General features: G+C 49.3%; 1 protein-coding gene across 4 annotated transcripts in view; it reads left to right on the top strand.

Annotated features, from left to right (window-relative positions):
- The window catches only part of LOC144110538 (uncharacterized protein ZK1073.1), a 113,813-nt gene that overhangs the window by 90,141 nt on the left and 7,933 nt on the right, over nt 1-15,739 (top strand). For all 4 annotated transcript variants that reach the window (XM_077643540.1, XM_077643551.1, XM_077643567.1 and 1 more), the window contains 6 exons: nt 2,502-2,565; nt 3,567-3,684; nt 6,286-6,348; nt 7,992-8,052; nt 12,359-12,445; nt 12,705-12,782. In XM_077643540.1, the coding sequence (XP_077499666.1) occupies nt 2,502-2,565; nt 3,567-3,684; nt 6,286-6,348; nt 7,992-8,052; nt 12,359-12,445; nt 12,705-12,782 (471 nt within the window). The remainder of the gene's footprint in view (nt 1-2,501; nt 2,566-3,566; nt 3,685-6,285; nt 6,349-7,991; nt 8,053-12,358; nt 12,446-12,704; nt 12,783-15,739) is intronic.

The raw sequence follows: 15,739 nt of genomic DNA, 5'->3' as shown, positions 1-15,739 counted from the left end.
GCACGGAACCGTTGTTGATGCAGTGAACGCTCCGTCATTTCAGATTAGGTTGTTCAACCCTGTACCTCCAAGAGTATTCAATGTGCCAAATGAATGTTCGTATTCAATGTGCCAAATGAATGTTCATTGACGAGCGGTTGATACGGAGCATTTGTTTTGTCCTCAATAACGGGAAAGCTATCAAGGTTGGCAGATTTTCCTTCTGTATTCGCGAGTTCACTATGATTTCATTGAACGCCCTGCTGGTGTCATATTTACGTCAATTTGCGTTATTTAGGTTCCCTTGTCCCTTCTCATCTTAAATCATGTCTGTGCTTACGAATAACCTCTGATTATGTTCGCCTGTAAATCGTGTTTTGCTGTGAAACAGGCTAGCTCTGCAACAAAAGCCACTTCACGTTCAGATGGTTTTTGTTTTTGTTCGGCAATTTTTCTTCAGGCGATATGCTAAAGTAGAAATGTCCACAAAGTCGTCTGCCAGTAATTTGGATTATTGCCGTGGCAACGCTGGGTTACAGTTAAAGCGCAGTGAACAGCAACCTGGTGAATTTGAAGCGGAAGGTGCGAAAAAGATCTTGACGAGACCCCCAGAACATGTGATGGTGAGAATGGGACATCGCAACTGCAAGGTGGCATGTCGAGCTTCAGAGGCGCGAAAGCGGCACTTTTGTTGAGATGTGCTATGACATCCCTCTTGAAGTATGTCCGCCAGTGTGGTGCCAGAGATGCCGGCCTTGCGACTTGCCGGCGGAGCAGGCTATTCGCTCTCGGTGAAGCTCGAGACCCGGGCAAGCAAACAGGCACCCTTGCTCGAAGTCTCACTATAAGCGTGGCGGCACGCAAGTGCGGGGAATTGTGACCGTAATATCTGCAGAGCACGGATATGAGTCCTAGAACTTTTCCTCAGCCACCAGTTCGCTGCATTGCGTGCGTTTCTTTTTTTTAGGGGGGGGGGGGGGGGGTGATGTACATTATTTTTCAGATTATCTAGAGACACTCTTAAACGACCCTAAAACACATTAGTAAGGCAGAATTTTATCTTTACAATGTATCATTCTTTCTGAAATGGCAGTGAAACTTAGACTACCTGGAAGAAAATTTCCTGTACACGGCGCGACTTGAAGTATGCAACATATTGAATAGTAATGGGCTGTCACCTGATTTGAAGGCATGCTATATTCGTCAATTCGTTTTTGAAATTACTATTCGAAAGTAAATGATTAGTTTTTGAAAGTAAGCGCGTAAAAAAAGTGGTTTATTAATATTTTAAAGGCGGCCTTGGACGCAAGTGCTAGGCTTATTTAGACGTCTGAACAGTGCCGTTATAGGGCTGGTACTTATGCGTTAAGATGCCGCGAAGTATACAATAAATGCGAGGTTGCACTAATAGGAAAAAAAAAGGAACTTAAGAACCTAGAATCCGGACGTAGAAAGGAAAGAAACGCTGGGCTGCAACTTCGATTTCATCGTGAAGAGGGCTGCAGAAATGCACTAATAGAAACAAAAACAGTTGTGTGTCGTCTGCTCCACTCTTTCTTTGCTTGAGATAATCAACTTTTGCTGCCCTACAAGGCAGTGCTGCGCCTACATTTTCCGCTTAGGCCACTTCTGAAACAAACTTTTGATCTGATTTAATATCGACAAGCACATGTCTGGAGTGCCTGTGACTTCAGAGTGAGAGTGTGTTAAAAAAAGGAAAAGGGAGAGCTGACACGGAAATAAGTATAGAATCTTCTTTAAAAATTATCCGGCACATCACCAAAAGAAGTTCTGTCAAACCTAAGGGAAGCCACTGGAATGCAACGAAAATGAAATGAACAGATATGTGTTCATGCATTGGAGGAAAAAACCTGCAAGCGTGTGCCGTAAGACGCCCCACGTGGACTCCAAAAAAAGAGTGTTATATGAGTTCCCGCACACGTGCGCTAAGGTCTGCGTTGGGCAAATAGGACGATGTCTCAATGAGCGCCTACACAAGTGTTCACTATCAAAAAAAGGTTCCCATCTTTCCGCTCACTGACTTGTTGAAGAATCTTTTGGCCTGCGAGCTTCGCCTATCGGATTGCAAAGTGTTAATAAAAAGCCGTGAGAAAACAGAACATGAACTTCTAGAAGCTTTTCATACCAAGAAATGAGGAGATGATTGTATTAGTGATACGTCAGTGGTTCTTCGCCGGAATTATATGCTTTTTCTGGATGAGAATCTGTAAACACGTGGATGTTAGCGGTTCGAGCCTTGGCACATGGCAAAGGAGCTGGCATATAAACGCTCTTCGTCCAGTGAAGCTTGTTGATAGTGCATCGCGCGTCCCATTCTCTCACTACGTCCGTGTTCATTTTTTCGCTCCTGTGTCTTTCCAAAAAAAAACGTTGTTCAAGGCTGGGCTTCGTCGTCTTCTCTGCGTTAGATTAGCCTCTACAAGAGCTATAATTTAAATATTACGGACGTTTTTGTGAGAAAATCTGAAGCTTTGCGTTGAACCGCTTGTTTCATTTTGCAGGGCGACCTGGACAACTTGGAAAAGAAAGCAGTGTTCCTGACCGTCCATGACATTGGGAACAACCGTAAGCCATGACATTTGACGGCGCCCACTCAGCTTCTGTCCAGGGAAGTGACCACTGGGCGAACGGGGCGATAGAAGCGAGAACTTCTTTATTCAAGGCAGCGCACTTTATGAGCTGGGAAACTCGAAAAATTGCGGCTCGCATGTGCTCAGATAGTCTCTAGCACCGTATGATGTTGTTTTCGTTTCTTTGCCCTCGTCCCTTTCGTGCGGCGCTAACTTCCCTGGACACCTAACAGTCAGCCTGCAAGAACGTTTTACTGTCCGAATCGTTTGTTTTGTGGTGCGTCAAGGGCGCAACAATCATTTCTGGCAATGCAGCAGAAGCTACCAAGCCTAACACGCCGTCTATTCCTACTCAGCGCAATATAGTCCCCGCTTGTAGTCATTAGTTCTCTCATAGAACGTAATATACTGTTGATATTCTTTATTTAAAACATATTTCAAACACAACTGCCAGCTTTCAACGTTAGAGAGTCAATGTAAAAATGGTTTTCTTCATTACAACTCATTTGCTTGACACGGCTTGTTACAAGAAGCTTACATAGATGCCGCCAGCAGTTCCAGTGACGGAGTGATGCTACCGCGGACAGAACAACACGCCAGGTGACCGAACTATTTAACGGCCCTGTAGCTTCCCTCGATTGCCAAGATAATCTGTCGCCTTTGCGTCCGGCGAGGAATATGCGCGGCTGTTGCAAACCGCTTCCACCGTGCTAGCGCCCGGTGCACGCAACAGCCCGGCGAGCAATATGGCGACGACCAGGGAGCCCTTATTGGAAAGGAGAGACGCAGTGCGCTGAAAGAGGGCGTAGTTCTTTCCCTTACCTTCAGGAGAGTCCGTGTCGTGTTCTCGCGGAGGAGAAAAGCTTTTCTTGCTATCAGCGTAGATAATCAGTGGAGTGTAATTTTAAGCTGACCATACGGAAAGAGAGCACGTTCGCATTTGTTGATGTTTTTGGAGCAAACAAGAGTGCCTTACACTGGAGTCTGTGCTTGCAGACTCGTCCTTCCAGGACTTTGTGGACCACCCGTGCATGGCTGAGATCAAGCAGCGGTCCGTCTTCATCCACGTAGACGTTCCGGGCCAGGAGGACAATGCCACCGAACTCCCCAGCGAGTAAGTTGAGGTCTGAGGCCGTGGGCCACATGTCCTAAGCTGCAAGATGACTAGCCCGACCGCGCTTAATCCTCTCGGCAACTGCTGAAGTACGCTTCGTCAGCGGCAGTCGCATTTCAGGGTTGCGACCGAGACATTCTCGAAGGCATGTGGCCTCTGCCGGCATACCAGCGGAGGCTTGGCAGCGACCGCAAATGGATGAGAAGCTGATATGGTCTTCAGTGCAATTCGCGGTGTGGTATACACCGAGCAACAGACTGGACTGTTCTCTCCAGCACACGCCATTTGTAATAGTTCCCATTTAGGCACATAGCGAGAGACCGAAGAATGCAAAGGAAGGTAGGTTAACGAGGCACTGCCCGGTCGGCCACATATATGGAGAGGATTACAGGAATCCAATGAGGATAGAAAAGGAAGGTTCAGTTCGCAGTACGAGGCGTGTCCATGTTGTCCATAACAACGCAGTGAGTATTCACCCCGAGTAGGCCATCGTCCCCATCATCAACCTGACTACACCCACTGCAGGGTAAGGACCTCTCATATGTCTCTCAACTAACCCTGTCCTTTGCCAGCTGCGCCCACAGTATGCCCGCAAACATCTTAATCTCATTCGCCCACCTTACTTTCTGCCGCCCCCTGCTACGCTTGCCTTCTCTTGGAATCCACTCCGTTACCCTTTAGGACCAGCGGTTATCTTGCCTTCACAGTACATGCCCTGCCCAAGCCTATTTCTTCCTCTTGATTTCGACTAGGATGTCATTAACCCGCGTTTGTTCCCTCACCCACTCTGCCCGCTTCCGGTCTCTTAACGTTGTACCTATCATTTTTTATTTCCATGGCTCGCTGCGTTGTCCTTAACTTAAGCTGAACCCTTTTCGTTAGCCTCCACGTTTCTGCCCCGTAGGTGAGTACCGGTAAGATGCAGCTGCTGTAGACATTTCTCTTGAGGGATATTAGTAAACCGCGACTCATGATCTGAGAGAGCTTGCCATATGCGCTCCACCCCATTCTTATTCTTCTAGTTATTTCCACCTCATGATCCGGACCAGCGGCCACTACCTACCCTAAGTAGACGTATCCCCTTACCACTTCCAGCACCTCGCTACCAACTGTGAACTGCTGTCCCTTGCTAGACTGTTGAACATTACTTTGGTTTTCTGTATATTAATTTTTAGACCCACCGTACTGCTCTGCCTGTCTAACTCATCGAACATGATTTGCAGTTCATCTCCCGAGTGACTCAGCAAGGCAATGTCATCAGCGAATTGCACATTATTTAGTATTTTCTATTAACTCTTATCCGCAGCTGTACTCAATCCAGGCCTCGGAACACCTCTGAACAGGCGGTGAATAGCATTGACGAAATCATGTCTCCCTGTCTGACGCCTTTTCTTATTGGAAATATATTGCTGACTTTATGGAGGACTATGGTAGCAGTGCAGTTGCTATAGACATCTTCCAGTATTTTCACATAAGGTTCTTCTACACCCCGATTCCGCTAAGGTACACCCTGAGGTACAAAGCTCCAAAGTGTGTGGGCCGCTGCCACCGGCCGAGAACGGCTAAGATGGAATGCGGCCTGAGCTGCGTGTGGGGGGGAAGCGCTCGCCACTATATACGTCTCGCACTGACCCGCTCACGCAGAAAAGGCGCCGAACCTGTCTTCGGGAGCCTCAGCTTAGCAAAGTTGTCTACGATAAGATGAACGCTAAGACGCGGGCGTGGCCTGCAGCACCTGTACCTGCGGACAGCGCTACTTGCGCCAGTCGGCGTCGCAGTGACGGTCTGCGTTGTGGTAGACATACCACGTGGTAGTCATACTGCAAGCCCGCTCACCCATGTTCACGACCTATGCACATCGCGGCGACCGCAGGACATGAGTGCATCGCGCTTTTTCAACTTCGGCTGAAAGCATCTGACTGCCGACTTGGAATTCGAGTAGACAAATAGCCTTAAAATGGTAAATGTAATAAAGTCGACTTTTGTTATTCATTAACAAAGGCGGACTCCCGCATATCCGCCACCAGATGTCATCATGTCTGGGATTTTCTGCCTGTTCTTATTGCACAACAACAGCGTCAGACGAGAACATGTCTGGATTAACGCGAGAACTTAGTTACAGCTCCGAATCCGGTTCGGTAAGAGAGGCTGAGGCTGTCCCGTTTTGAGTCAGCAACTCAGCACGAGGCCTTGCTCGCACTGTCACGTGAGCTTCAAATAATACGCCATTTGTCGCCTCTTGCATAGTTGCTTTTCCTGTCAGGAAATGGTTACCCACTCGCCGTGTACCTGCAGGACAGGCACACACGAAATGCAGTTTGAACCAAGCCATGCATCATTCGAGCTGCAGTGATAAGCACATCTGTGGCAGACAAAATCTTTCTCATGACTCCGTAGTGGATGCTCTAGGCCAGACTATGGCAAGAACGTTGCATTTGTCGACAGGAATGCTGCCCTATTTGCATACTAAAATTTTAGTAGTGTAACATTGATTCTGTGTCAGGCGTCGCACTAAAATGTCTTGTCGCGAGGGCATCACTTAGTCACTCTCACCGAGTTAAAGAAAGCGTTTTTCCTTTCCGGTTACCTGCCTTTTTTCAGGTTCAACTTTCCAACCATTCAAATGATGGGTGAAGACCTCATATCGGTCCTGGACCACCTCAAGTACGTACCGACCTTTTGTCCCGATCTTCCTGTGGTGCTTCTGTCGTATCCAACAAAAGATCGTGCTGCGTCGCCGGTGGCCAACAATTCCTCGCCGTTTGGGGCTCGCATTTGCACCAGTCTAACAGCAAAAAAAAAAGGCGTTTTTGCAGTGTGTCGTCTAGGGCATCTACAGAGCGCATGCCGATAATGCGGCGGTACTCGCAGGCCTTTCTCCGACTAACGAAATTAAGCGGTGGCGCAGGTTAAAATCTGCTGTTCTTTTACCAAGAGGCATCTCGAAGGAGACGCGACATGCGCTCCGCCGAGTTGTAGAAGTACCTGGGCGTCTGTTTTCTCCGCCCAACAAACTAGGCGCTCGGTCGCACCAGTCTTTCGCTTCGCTCGATACATCTGTCGAGCTGTGTTTTAGTGTGTTCGATTTCCCCTAATACGCCGAGAATTGTGTGCTGCAAATGAAGACGCCTGACATAAATTTATACCTTTTGCAAATATCGCAAACATTATTCACGAGATGGTTGGCTGCTGGGGTTATAAATTGGGTCCTTTTTTTCATTGTTAGCAAGTTACCTCGTGCAGAAAGGGACTTTAAGGCGGAATAACGAAAACGTTCTGATTAACGAAACACTCTGTTCAGTCGACCGTTTTGTCGCATTTCAAGCTTTCACTAGCATTTCTGGAAGCGCTGGCTGTTTTATACCGATCTTGCGCCGCAATGCGATATGGCGCCGCGAAATTCGACGCATGTTCAACACTGTATTAATTGTTCGCTCCGTCAGTAAATCTTCAATGCACAGAAATTAAAAGCGCCAGTTGGCGTTATTTGCTCTAAATGGCCACCGCTAAGAAAAAAAGAAAGATGGGTTGTCACGTGTGTTTTTCCTGCATCGCAGTGAGAAGCCTCTACAGAAAACGTAGTATAGATAAATGGGAAGCCTTCACTTTTGAGCTTTGTGGTGCAAATACGGCAACTGCTCTATTCTAGACCCATTATCCAAGAATTGTGGACGTAACAATTGGATACGAGACCAAAATAAGCGTGCGAATGCGGCGCCCAGTCGTAAGAACAGAGAGGCGGCAGAATTGGCTGCAGCACGTGCGGGATTGACATTAAAAGGCGCGCAGCTTTAAAGAGAGCTTGCCAGTCGCCGGTACGGCGACGACACGCGTGCTCCAGAGTTGCGCCGCGCAGGGCCTACAGCGGGAAGGCGACTGTTGCCAAACAAGGCTGCACGCATCTTAAGCGAAGCTTCGCATTCCGCGGCCTCCTTCGACAGGGCTTCCTCGGCAAGGGAGAAGGATCACTCTGAGCTGCCTCGCCAGAGGTGTCGCGAAGGCCTTATGCGGTCATCGCTGGCGAGAGCTTTCCTTTTGAGCAGAAGCGGCTTATGTGCCAGCGTTGCTCGCGATTAGCTTCTAGTTTTGCGGCAGAGACAAGCTCTTGAACGCCTAATAAACAAACGCAGCTTAATGGCCAAGATAATCGGTGGTATGCGTATCTTTCTGTCAGCTCGCTGACGCAGACGCAACACACAAGCAGCCACACGTGTTACAGCGTTTCTCTGCTGCTAAACAAAGAAGTGTGTGTCTGTCAGGTTGCGCCGGTGGCTGCGTGCGATTGCAACTGAGCGCTTCCTTTCCAGGATCAACCTGGTAGTCGGATTCGGAGAGGGAGCAGGAGCCAACATTCTTGTCCGGTTTGCGGTACGTCGATGCATGCTGAACATCACCAGCCTTCTCCCTCGTTTCTGTTTATTTCACCGGAAAGAAACAGCAAACGTTGGCCTCTTATCTCTTCGCCAGTGCGGCATGATATTCCTGCCTGATAATATTCCCGGAGCATGCAAAGGGCCCACAGTTGAGAGCAGGCAGTGTTTCCGGAGATTTCTCGAGCATTGCATGTTGGATGGGTTTTCGTAGTGTGCGCCGTCGTTTATAGTGTGCACAGTTTGAAAGCTGCAGCGAATCTCCCTGTGGGGAGTTCCTACCGGTGTGCTTCATCAGGGGTGTTCGGCAGTGCTGTTTGTGTTAAATGCGTCGGCCACGACCATTCTGTGATGCGACACCGAGGTGATAGCGCGTTGTGTGGGGCGGAAGCCCTTTTGTCCTCAGTTCCTACCAGGGTGCGTCTTTGCACAGCCGCCGCGGTGGCAGAGTGGTTATGGCGCTCGGCTGCTGGCCCGAAAGATGCGGGTTCGATCCCGGCCGCGGCGGTCTAGTTTCGACGGAGGTGAAATTCTAAAAGCCCGCGTACTGTGCGATGTCAGTGCACGTTAAACAACCTCAGTTGGCCGAAATTTCAGGAGCCCTTAACTACGGCGTCCCTCATAGCCTGAGTCGCTTTGGGACGTTAAACCCCGATAAAACAAACCTAAACCATCTTCTTTGCATAACAACTGACGACGGGCGTGCTTACGAGACCTGCATGAAGCTGCAATAAGTGAGCTCGTTCTCCCTGGTTCTCACTGCGGGACGTCCAGGAATGGAGCCGCCACTGACTCAAGTTGTGGGACGACTGGGCTCAATGCGGCGAACGGCTAGTCTCGTTTCAACAAGGTGCCGGAAGACAACAAAGTTCATGCATTCTTGAGCTTGATCGGACCCAAGACCTGCTCAAGCCCCTGACCGCACCCATACCTCCGTCAAGCAAGAGTTTTGACGAACTTGGGAGGTTACTTGCAGATCATCTGGCACCTAAGCCGGCCGTAATTGGTGAGCGAGCCAAGTTTTGCTGTCGTTCACAGTTTGAAACTGAGTCTATCGGCGCGTTCGTAGGCGAATTGCGAAGACATTCTCAGTCATACGACTGTGAAGAATTTTCGGATCAGGCTCTGAGAGACAGATTCGCCTGTGGCTCGTAGAGAGTTGACATCCAGAGGGTTGTTTTCACAGAAGGTAAAGAGGTGACGTTTCAGAAAGCTGAAAAACGAGCTTTAACCATGTAAGCCGCCACGAAAAGCGTAGAGGTAGTGCACAGCTCTGCAGGTTTTGGTTTGGACGTGCACAAGATACACGCCGGGAAGAACTCTGGACAGAGACAGACTTCTGCAACTGAGTGCGCGGGGGCAAGGCCGACATCGAAGGTTTGCTTGCGATGCGGTTCACTCTAGCACAGTAGCATATTCAGCGCGTATGCCAGTCGGGCCAAAATTCCCGGTCTTCAGTCCGATGGAAGAAGGCCATGAAAGCTCTTCCGGAGGACAGAGGTGTGCCTCTGAACGGCGTCAGCTGCTTGACCCAGGAGCCAGTACTGGTTTGTGTTGTGAGCAACGGAACGTCGCTAAGCATGGAGTTCGACACGGGAGCAGCAGTCTCTATGATGTCGAGAAAGCAGCAACGTGAGATATTTCCGCACCTCAAGACACAAATCACGAACCTACACTGGCGCCTTTGTGCGGCCCACAGGTGTGATCCACGTTGATGTTCAGCACAACGGATAGACACACGTCTTGCCTTTGTAAGTACGGTACTGAGCAAGGTTGTCCGCCACTCACCAGTGGCTCGAACATCGTTTGGACTGGAATGCAGTCTTCTCATGGAACAAGCTCTCATCAACGCAAGGCGTGGCTGGTGCAGAAACGGAGGACGTGGGTGAACAAACTCTTGAACAAGTATCGTGACCTGAGGAGCTAAGATGCATCAAGGGAGAGATAGCATATTTGTTTCTTAAAAAGGGCGCCTGCCCAAAGTTCTTGAATACGCGAAATATACCTTGCGCTCTTGTCTCTACTGTCGAAAAAGAGACGGAAAGCATGAAATCAATGGGTATCATCACACCGATCGCTACATCATCTGATTACAAAAAATCCGGAAACGTCTGGTCTTCCTACAGGGGTATTTGTTGCAGCTTTCAGATATCAACCATATCTGTCGGTATACCACTCCCGCGGGCGAGAAAAGAACTTCTCGTGACTACAGTATGCCCGCTCCAAGGATATGAAAACAGAATAGCGAGTCTGCGCCTTGGATCGGTTCATAACTAAAACATGCTACATACGACGACCGTGCTAGTGCACAGGCTATTTCAGCCGGTTTCTCCTCCGCGGTCAAGGCCACTCATCAACAGGAAGATTTAGTCAGCGCAGGGAACGCGAAGACCCAGAATGGTTCTAGATTTGCAGAACTTTGCCCCAATACGAGAAACTGTGGTACAGGGGCAGGACACGAATCCCACGCCATGTTGCCTGGCCTGGCCACGCATGCTCGCGCATTAAAGGCGAAGGGGGTCGTAAAATAAGCATGCACCGAGAAGGCCCTTCGAGTATTTTGGCGTGCAGAAAGGCCAAACCGACCGCTGGGGCAATTGAGCACCACGTCCGGTTAAGGAGCGGCGACAGAGGTGCGTTCCCAGCTGCACCGGTGTAATGCATGTCAGTGCGAGCCTGGAGTGAAAGATAAGCATCCCAGTTAGATGCCAGCGTGCAGGGGCATGTGAGCGATACTGTAGGCACGACTGCAGAAAGAGGCCCTCTCTGCATGGAATCTCAATTTCTTTTCTAAACTTGTTTTCTCGCGTTTGTTGTAGCACATTGTAATTCCGTCACTCCCCTTCCCCTGTTCTGCTGCTTGTGCGACCACTATGAAAAGCTTCACCACATTTTTCCTTGCGCTTGTCTTGCGCGCTATTCGCATCGAGCGTTGCCTCTGATGAGGCGAGTTCGTTTGTCGCGTATACCTACCGTGCAGGTGTCGACTGAATTGTGACGGAAATGCCTCCTTGGAACCAAGCTGCACATTACCCATGCATCTAATGACTTGCTCATGTTGCAGGTTAAATTTTGTCTCTTGGAGCCTGCGGAAGCGGTGAAACGAACGCCAATTTTTTTAGAACCAGAATGGGCTGCTTTGCATGAGCAGCCAATAAGGAGCGCAGACAGTTTAAGCCTTGCATATAGTAGATGCGCGTGTGACTGACAGTCCAATGCGGGTTAATGCTGTATCCGGTCCGAACGTCCGCGTCAAGCATGGTAAAGAGGAGCTGTGCCTTTATGAGAGTCACCTGCGTTTTTGTTTGATATGGCCACAATGGCGACGTATGCAGACGATATGGTACAATTGCCTAACAGCCAAGAAGACCTACAGTACCTTGTAAAAAAAATAGAGCCGAGAGAGACGCTCTGCGCTTTTACTTTGGCGCAAATAAATCAGGCTTGATGATACTAAGCGATACCCTTGATAAAGTGCTCACAATAGCAGGCCATCAGGTGCACAAGGTCGGAGAATACAAATAGCTTAGTGTGTATATACTAGGACGAAAGCGAAGAGAGATGCCGCGATAATGAAGCATAGTGCATTATGGGCGTACTTTACATGTGAAGTACTTAGAGGTATTTGGAAAGGAATAATGGTGCCAGGGTTTTTTACTTTTCGAAATGCGGTTTTGTGCCTAAGGACAGAAGTCCAGCCAGGAGTAGAAATAAACTAGTGAGCTATCGGGAGGTTAGCATTAGTCGTTCACGGCAAAACGAAAAATATTACCAAGAAAAGCAAACCAAGATGACGACACATATCCTAATCTGCATTGAGCATATTTTGCGCGTACATGGCAGTATCCATCCAGATGCTGACGCAGGCACAATCAGAGACCGTGGGGTTGGGAAATAACGAAGGTAAGCTGAATAATCTGCGGTAGGCGTTAGCAAGAAACGGTTGTAAGACTGGTGGCTTCAACGCAGGGACGTTTCAAAGTGGGAATAGAGTACAAGTAAATAAAGTTTGTGCTTAAAAAGGGGCTAACTTCTAGATGTATTAGTCAGATAAGTGAAAAGAAATGCCGATCATGGTGGCAGCCGCCGCCAGTAGCCCCGGGGACGCTTCTAAGACCCACCTACTGCAGCGCCATGGCGCAGATCCTGCAGATGTGGTGCAGCAAAATAACTTGCTTTTATCACGCGGTAGCCGCTGGCTATGCTGCTTGATCAAAGTTCCTTTCGCGCATGCAAATATTCCTGATTATTTGTGTCGACGTATTGAAAAAAAACCTTGCCTTTTTTTGCTCCGTATCTTTTAGCTTGCCCACGCGTCCAGAGTGCTGGGACTCATTCTGATGCACCTGGTATCAACAGGAGTCGGCATGATGGAGTATTTCAAGGATAAGGTATGCCGCCCAGCAGTTGGAAGTCTGCTGGCTGCATTGCACCTGAGTGGTGTTTTCTCCAGCTGAGCATTGTCCATGCGTTCACAGATAACTTATCAACTGGCAGCTTTTTTTTTTCTCAAAGCTTCTTTTTCTGAAAATAGCAGTCGCTTGATGGGCGCTTTGCTGCTCGTCCTTATGAGGGCGGGAAAGCAACTTACAAGTGTTTGACATCGTCCGCTTGTGATGTTTTAGGCGCACATTTGTGCTTGCCTTTCAGATTATGAACTGGAAGCTCCAGAATGTTGGCATGAACCCCTCTGCTGAGCAGTACCTCGTTCTTCACAAGTTCGGAGCGGTAAGAGTGTCCCCGCGCGTGCCACCTCCTCCTAAGACGCGCAGTCGCGTAAAAGGCTCGCGAGTAAGGATAACAAAGTAGGTAGCTGAACGAGCTGATCGTCAGGTCGATGGCGCCTGCAGACGTCACTTAATCTCGCTCGCGTATGCATAAATGACTTAAGTCAGCCCTGGCAAATTAAGCACGCCGTGTGGCTTCTCAAGAGTACCAGAATGCAAGTATGCGACGTTTGTTTGGGCACACTTTTATTTGACGAGGATGTGTCAACTGTTTTGTTTCCTTACGTCTTGTCTTTGCACTGCTGCACCGATGAGGAGACTTTTATCTCTCCTGTTCGCCAATGATCAGCTTTGTCGGCAGTGGTTGTCTCAGTGGCGTGACGCGCGTGCGTCGTGCGCTGTGGCCCGGAAAGAGAGGCGACCACCAGACGCAGCCAATTAGGTGCGAGCACAGGCCAAGAAATCTGCGATGCTAGCTGACTGTCGCCGCTGGCGTGCCATGATCCTTTCTACGCATTACGTTAGACGACGGACATGTGCATACTTAACGAAGGGAATTGCGCTAAAAAAGACACGGACGAGAAAAGACAAGGACGGGCGCAAACACGTGACTGATTTTATTCAGAAAAAACACAAATATATATATATATACCTAGAATCTTATTCACTCATTGCCTAAGCGCACATGCCAGGAACGTTTTCTCTTTCTTATACAAATTGATACTAGAATCGCTTACGCATTCATCACCTGACTTATCAATGAAAAAAAGCCTCTGCGAGTTCACGTGCTACCTGGTTACGACTGCGCCTTAAGATTTTTGTTCTAGCCATCAAAGGCTGGCATGCTTTATCAGGCGTAGCCAAAGGACATGCGCCGCAATGCAAGGGCAAATTTGACCCTTTTCCGTTAACCATAGAAAGCTTATGTTCCCTTAGTCGTTCATTTATACAACGGCCCGTCTGGCCGATGTAAACTTTTCCACATGTCATTTTGCATTGATGAATCCGCTTCCCCACGTTGCCGCACCGACGCAAGGTAGAGAGGCCGGTCACAGCAGCCCAGCTGTAATGCGCCAGTTTGAGCGCACTGGGAGCTACGCGTTCTGTCGCTCGTTACAGAATGTGAGAAAGGCATTATTTACCCTACTCACACCTGGTTCATCTTCGCGTCTCTGGCGCACTTGCAATTATTTGGCCCTTTTGTAATTATTTGTTCTCAGCATTCCCTCGATCTGGAGCTGTAGCCAGCCACAGTGAGGCAAAGGGCACAGTGCTCCGTGCAGTTTTCGCAAGCTCGTCGCCAACCACTAGGCGCTGCCAAGGTCCCGGCGAAAAGCCAGCATCCTCGCCACTGAGGCACCCACTGCTCAACAACTGTGTGTGTGTCGCTAGCGTGTGCTGTCTTGTGGGTACTCTCTGCTGTCGAGCGTCTAACTGTTGTCTGCCTTTTGTTCCCCTCCTCCCCCCTTTTCGCTTTTCGTGCTCCCCCTTTTTTAACCCTGCTCACCTTGTGGCCCCGTGCAACTGGATCTGCAGGAGGTAAATCTTGTTCCCCATTACTCGGATCATCAACGAAATTTGGTAGCAGAGTCGAGAAAAGCGTCTTTCGCGCCCTTGGCAAGCTCTACGACTACCCTAACCACGAGTCTTGAAAAGCCCGTGTAATTCCGACAGCTTTTGCGGCGAGGCCTCTTACGTACCGAGCTGCTATTCTTTGTTCTCTCGCAGTACCAGCAAGAGCACAGCTCGTTATCAACAGATATCGGAACGGCACAGCGATCGCAAGGAGCGATAATTTGCTTTCGAGCTTTGTAAAAGAGCACGTCCCAGTTTGTAATGCCGGAGTTGTTCAAAACATTCTAGGCCTGACATCACTGTTCGCCAGCTTTCAAAATTCAAACAGCCACCGGGGCGAACAGCCTTAGCGGAGAGAGAGAGATGAGGTTTGAGGCTTCCCAACACACCCCAAAGGGGAGTACAGCGCACCACAGCGACTGTAAGGTTTCGACCGGCGGGAGGGGACCCCTCGCGGCCAAGTGCAGTCGGGCACGGGTCACAGGTGACAGGATGAGGTCGTGCATGCGTTTCGTGCGGCTGCTCTGCTTTTGGCGCAGATCGGGTGTACGTGACCGTTCTGTGCTGAGGCGCGCGCTCTGTGCGGCGAACGAGGATGTCTCAAAAGCAGCTCTGATAACTTCGTGTTATGCCATGCTTCGTCTCTCTCACGACGGACTTGGTGTGCTTGCCTTGATCGGCGAAAACAAGTGGCATATCTTTCTCAACCATTGTGTTGCATGAAGCTGTTGTTGCATCTTGACTCTGCTGAGTGGTCGTCATGTGCTGTGGTGTGGCGTGTCTTGCCTGTGCTAGCATCTTGCGGAGTGGGTTCTCCTGGCACAACCAGCTTGCGGCTCCAGTACGCAGCTAGGGCAACGCGCGCAGATCTCTAGGGGTATGGGCGTGGCCCGGTGACGTAGCAAGGTACGACGAGGAAATTAATCGGGCTGCACTGGAGGCAGCACCGCCACATCTGTAGGGGCGATCGCGTGCGTCTCGCTTAGAATTCTCCTTCTAGTCATAGAGGAATTGCCAAGTCACTATGCGCTCGTCGAATCAAGTGTGACCTGTGAAATTTGCAGGCAGCTTTCACTCCCCATGTTTACCGCGCTTACAAGGCGACAAATTCTGCGAAATGCTTCTGCAGTTTCAGGATCTCAGATTTGCTTCAATTAGCCCCTGCTCTTCAACTGCTCTCAGCTTCATTGTTGAAGTAAAGGAGCTCAAGAAAAACTCGCCGCTACGTTTACCCTGCAAACACATGCTCCGCGCGCGCAGTCAGCAGTACAAGGCAACTCTTTAACCTCAAACTTGTAGCGAGACAGAAGTGGTAATGCTCATTGCCAGCAAACAATTAGCCGTTCCTTGGTTTACTTTACCAAGGAAAACCTAACCACTCTT

Source organism: Amblyomma americanum, chromosome 1 (genome assembly GCF_052857255.1).
Source record: "Amblyomma americanum isolate KBUSLIRL-KWMA chromosome 1, ASM5285725v1, whole genome shotgun sequence".
In the NCBI taxonomy this organism is placed as follows: Eukaryota; Metazoa; Arthropoda; class Arachnida; order Ixodida; family Ixodidae; genus Amblyomma; species Amblyomma americanum.
The sequence above is the reverse complement of the archived record's forward strand: the minus strand, read 5'-3'. Positions and strand labels throughout refer to the sequence as shown.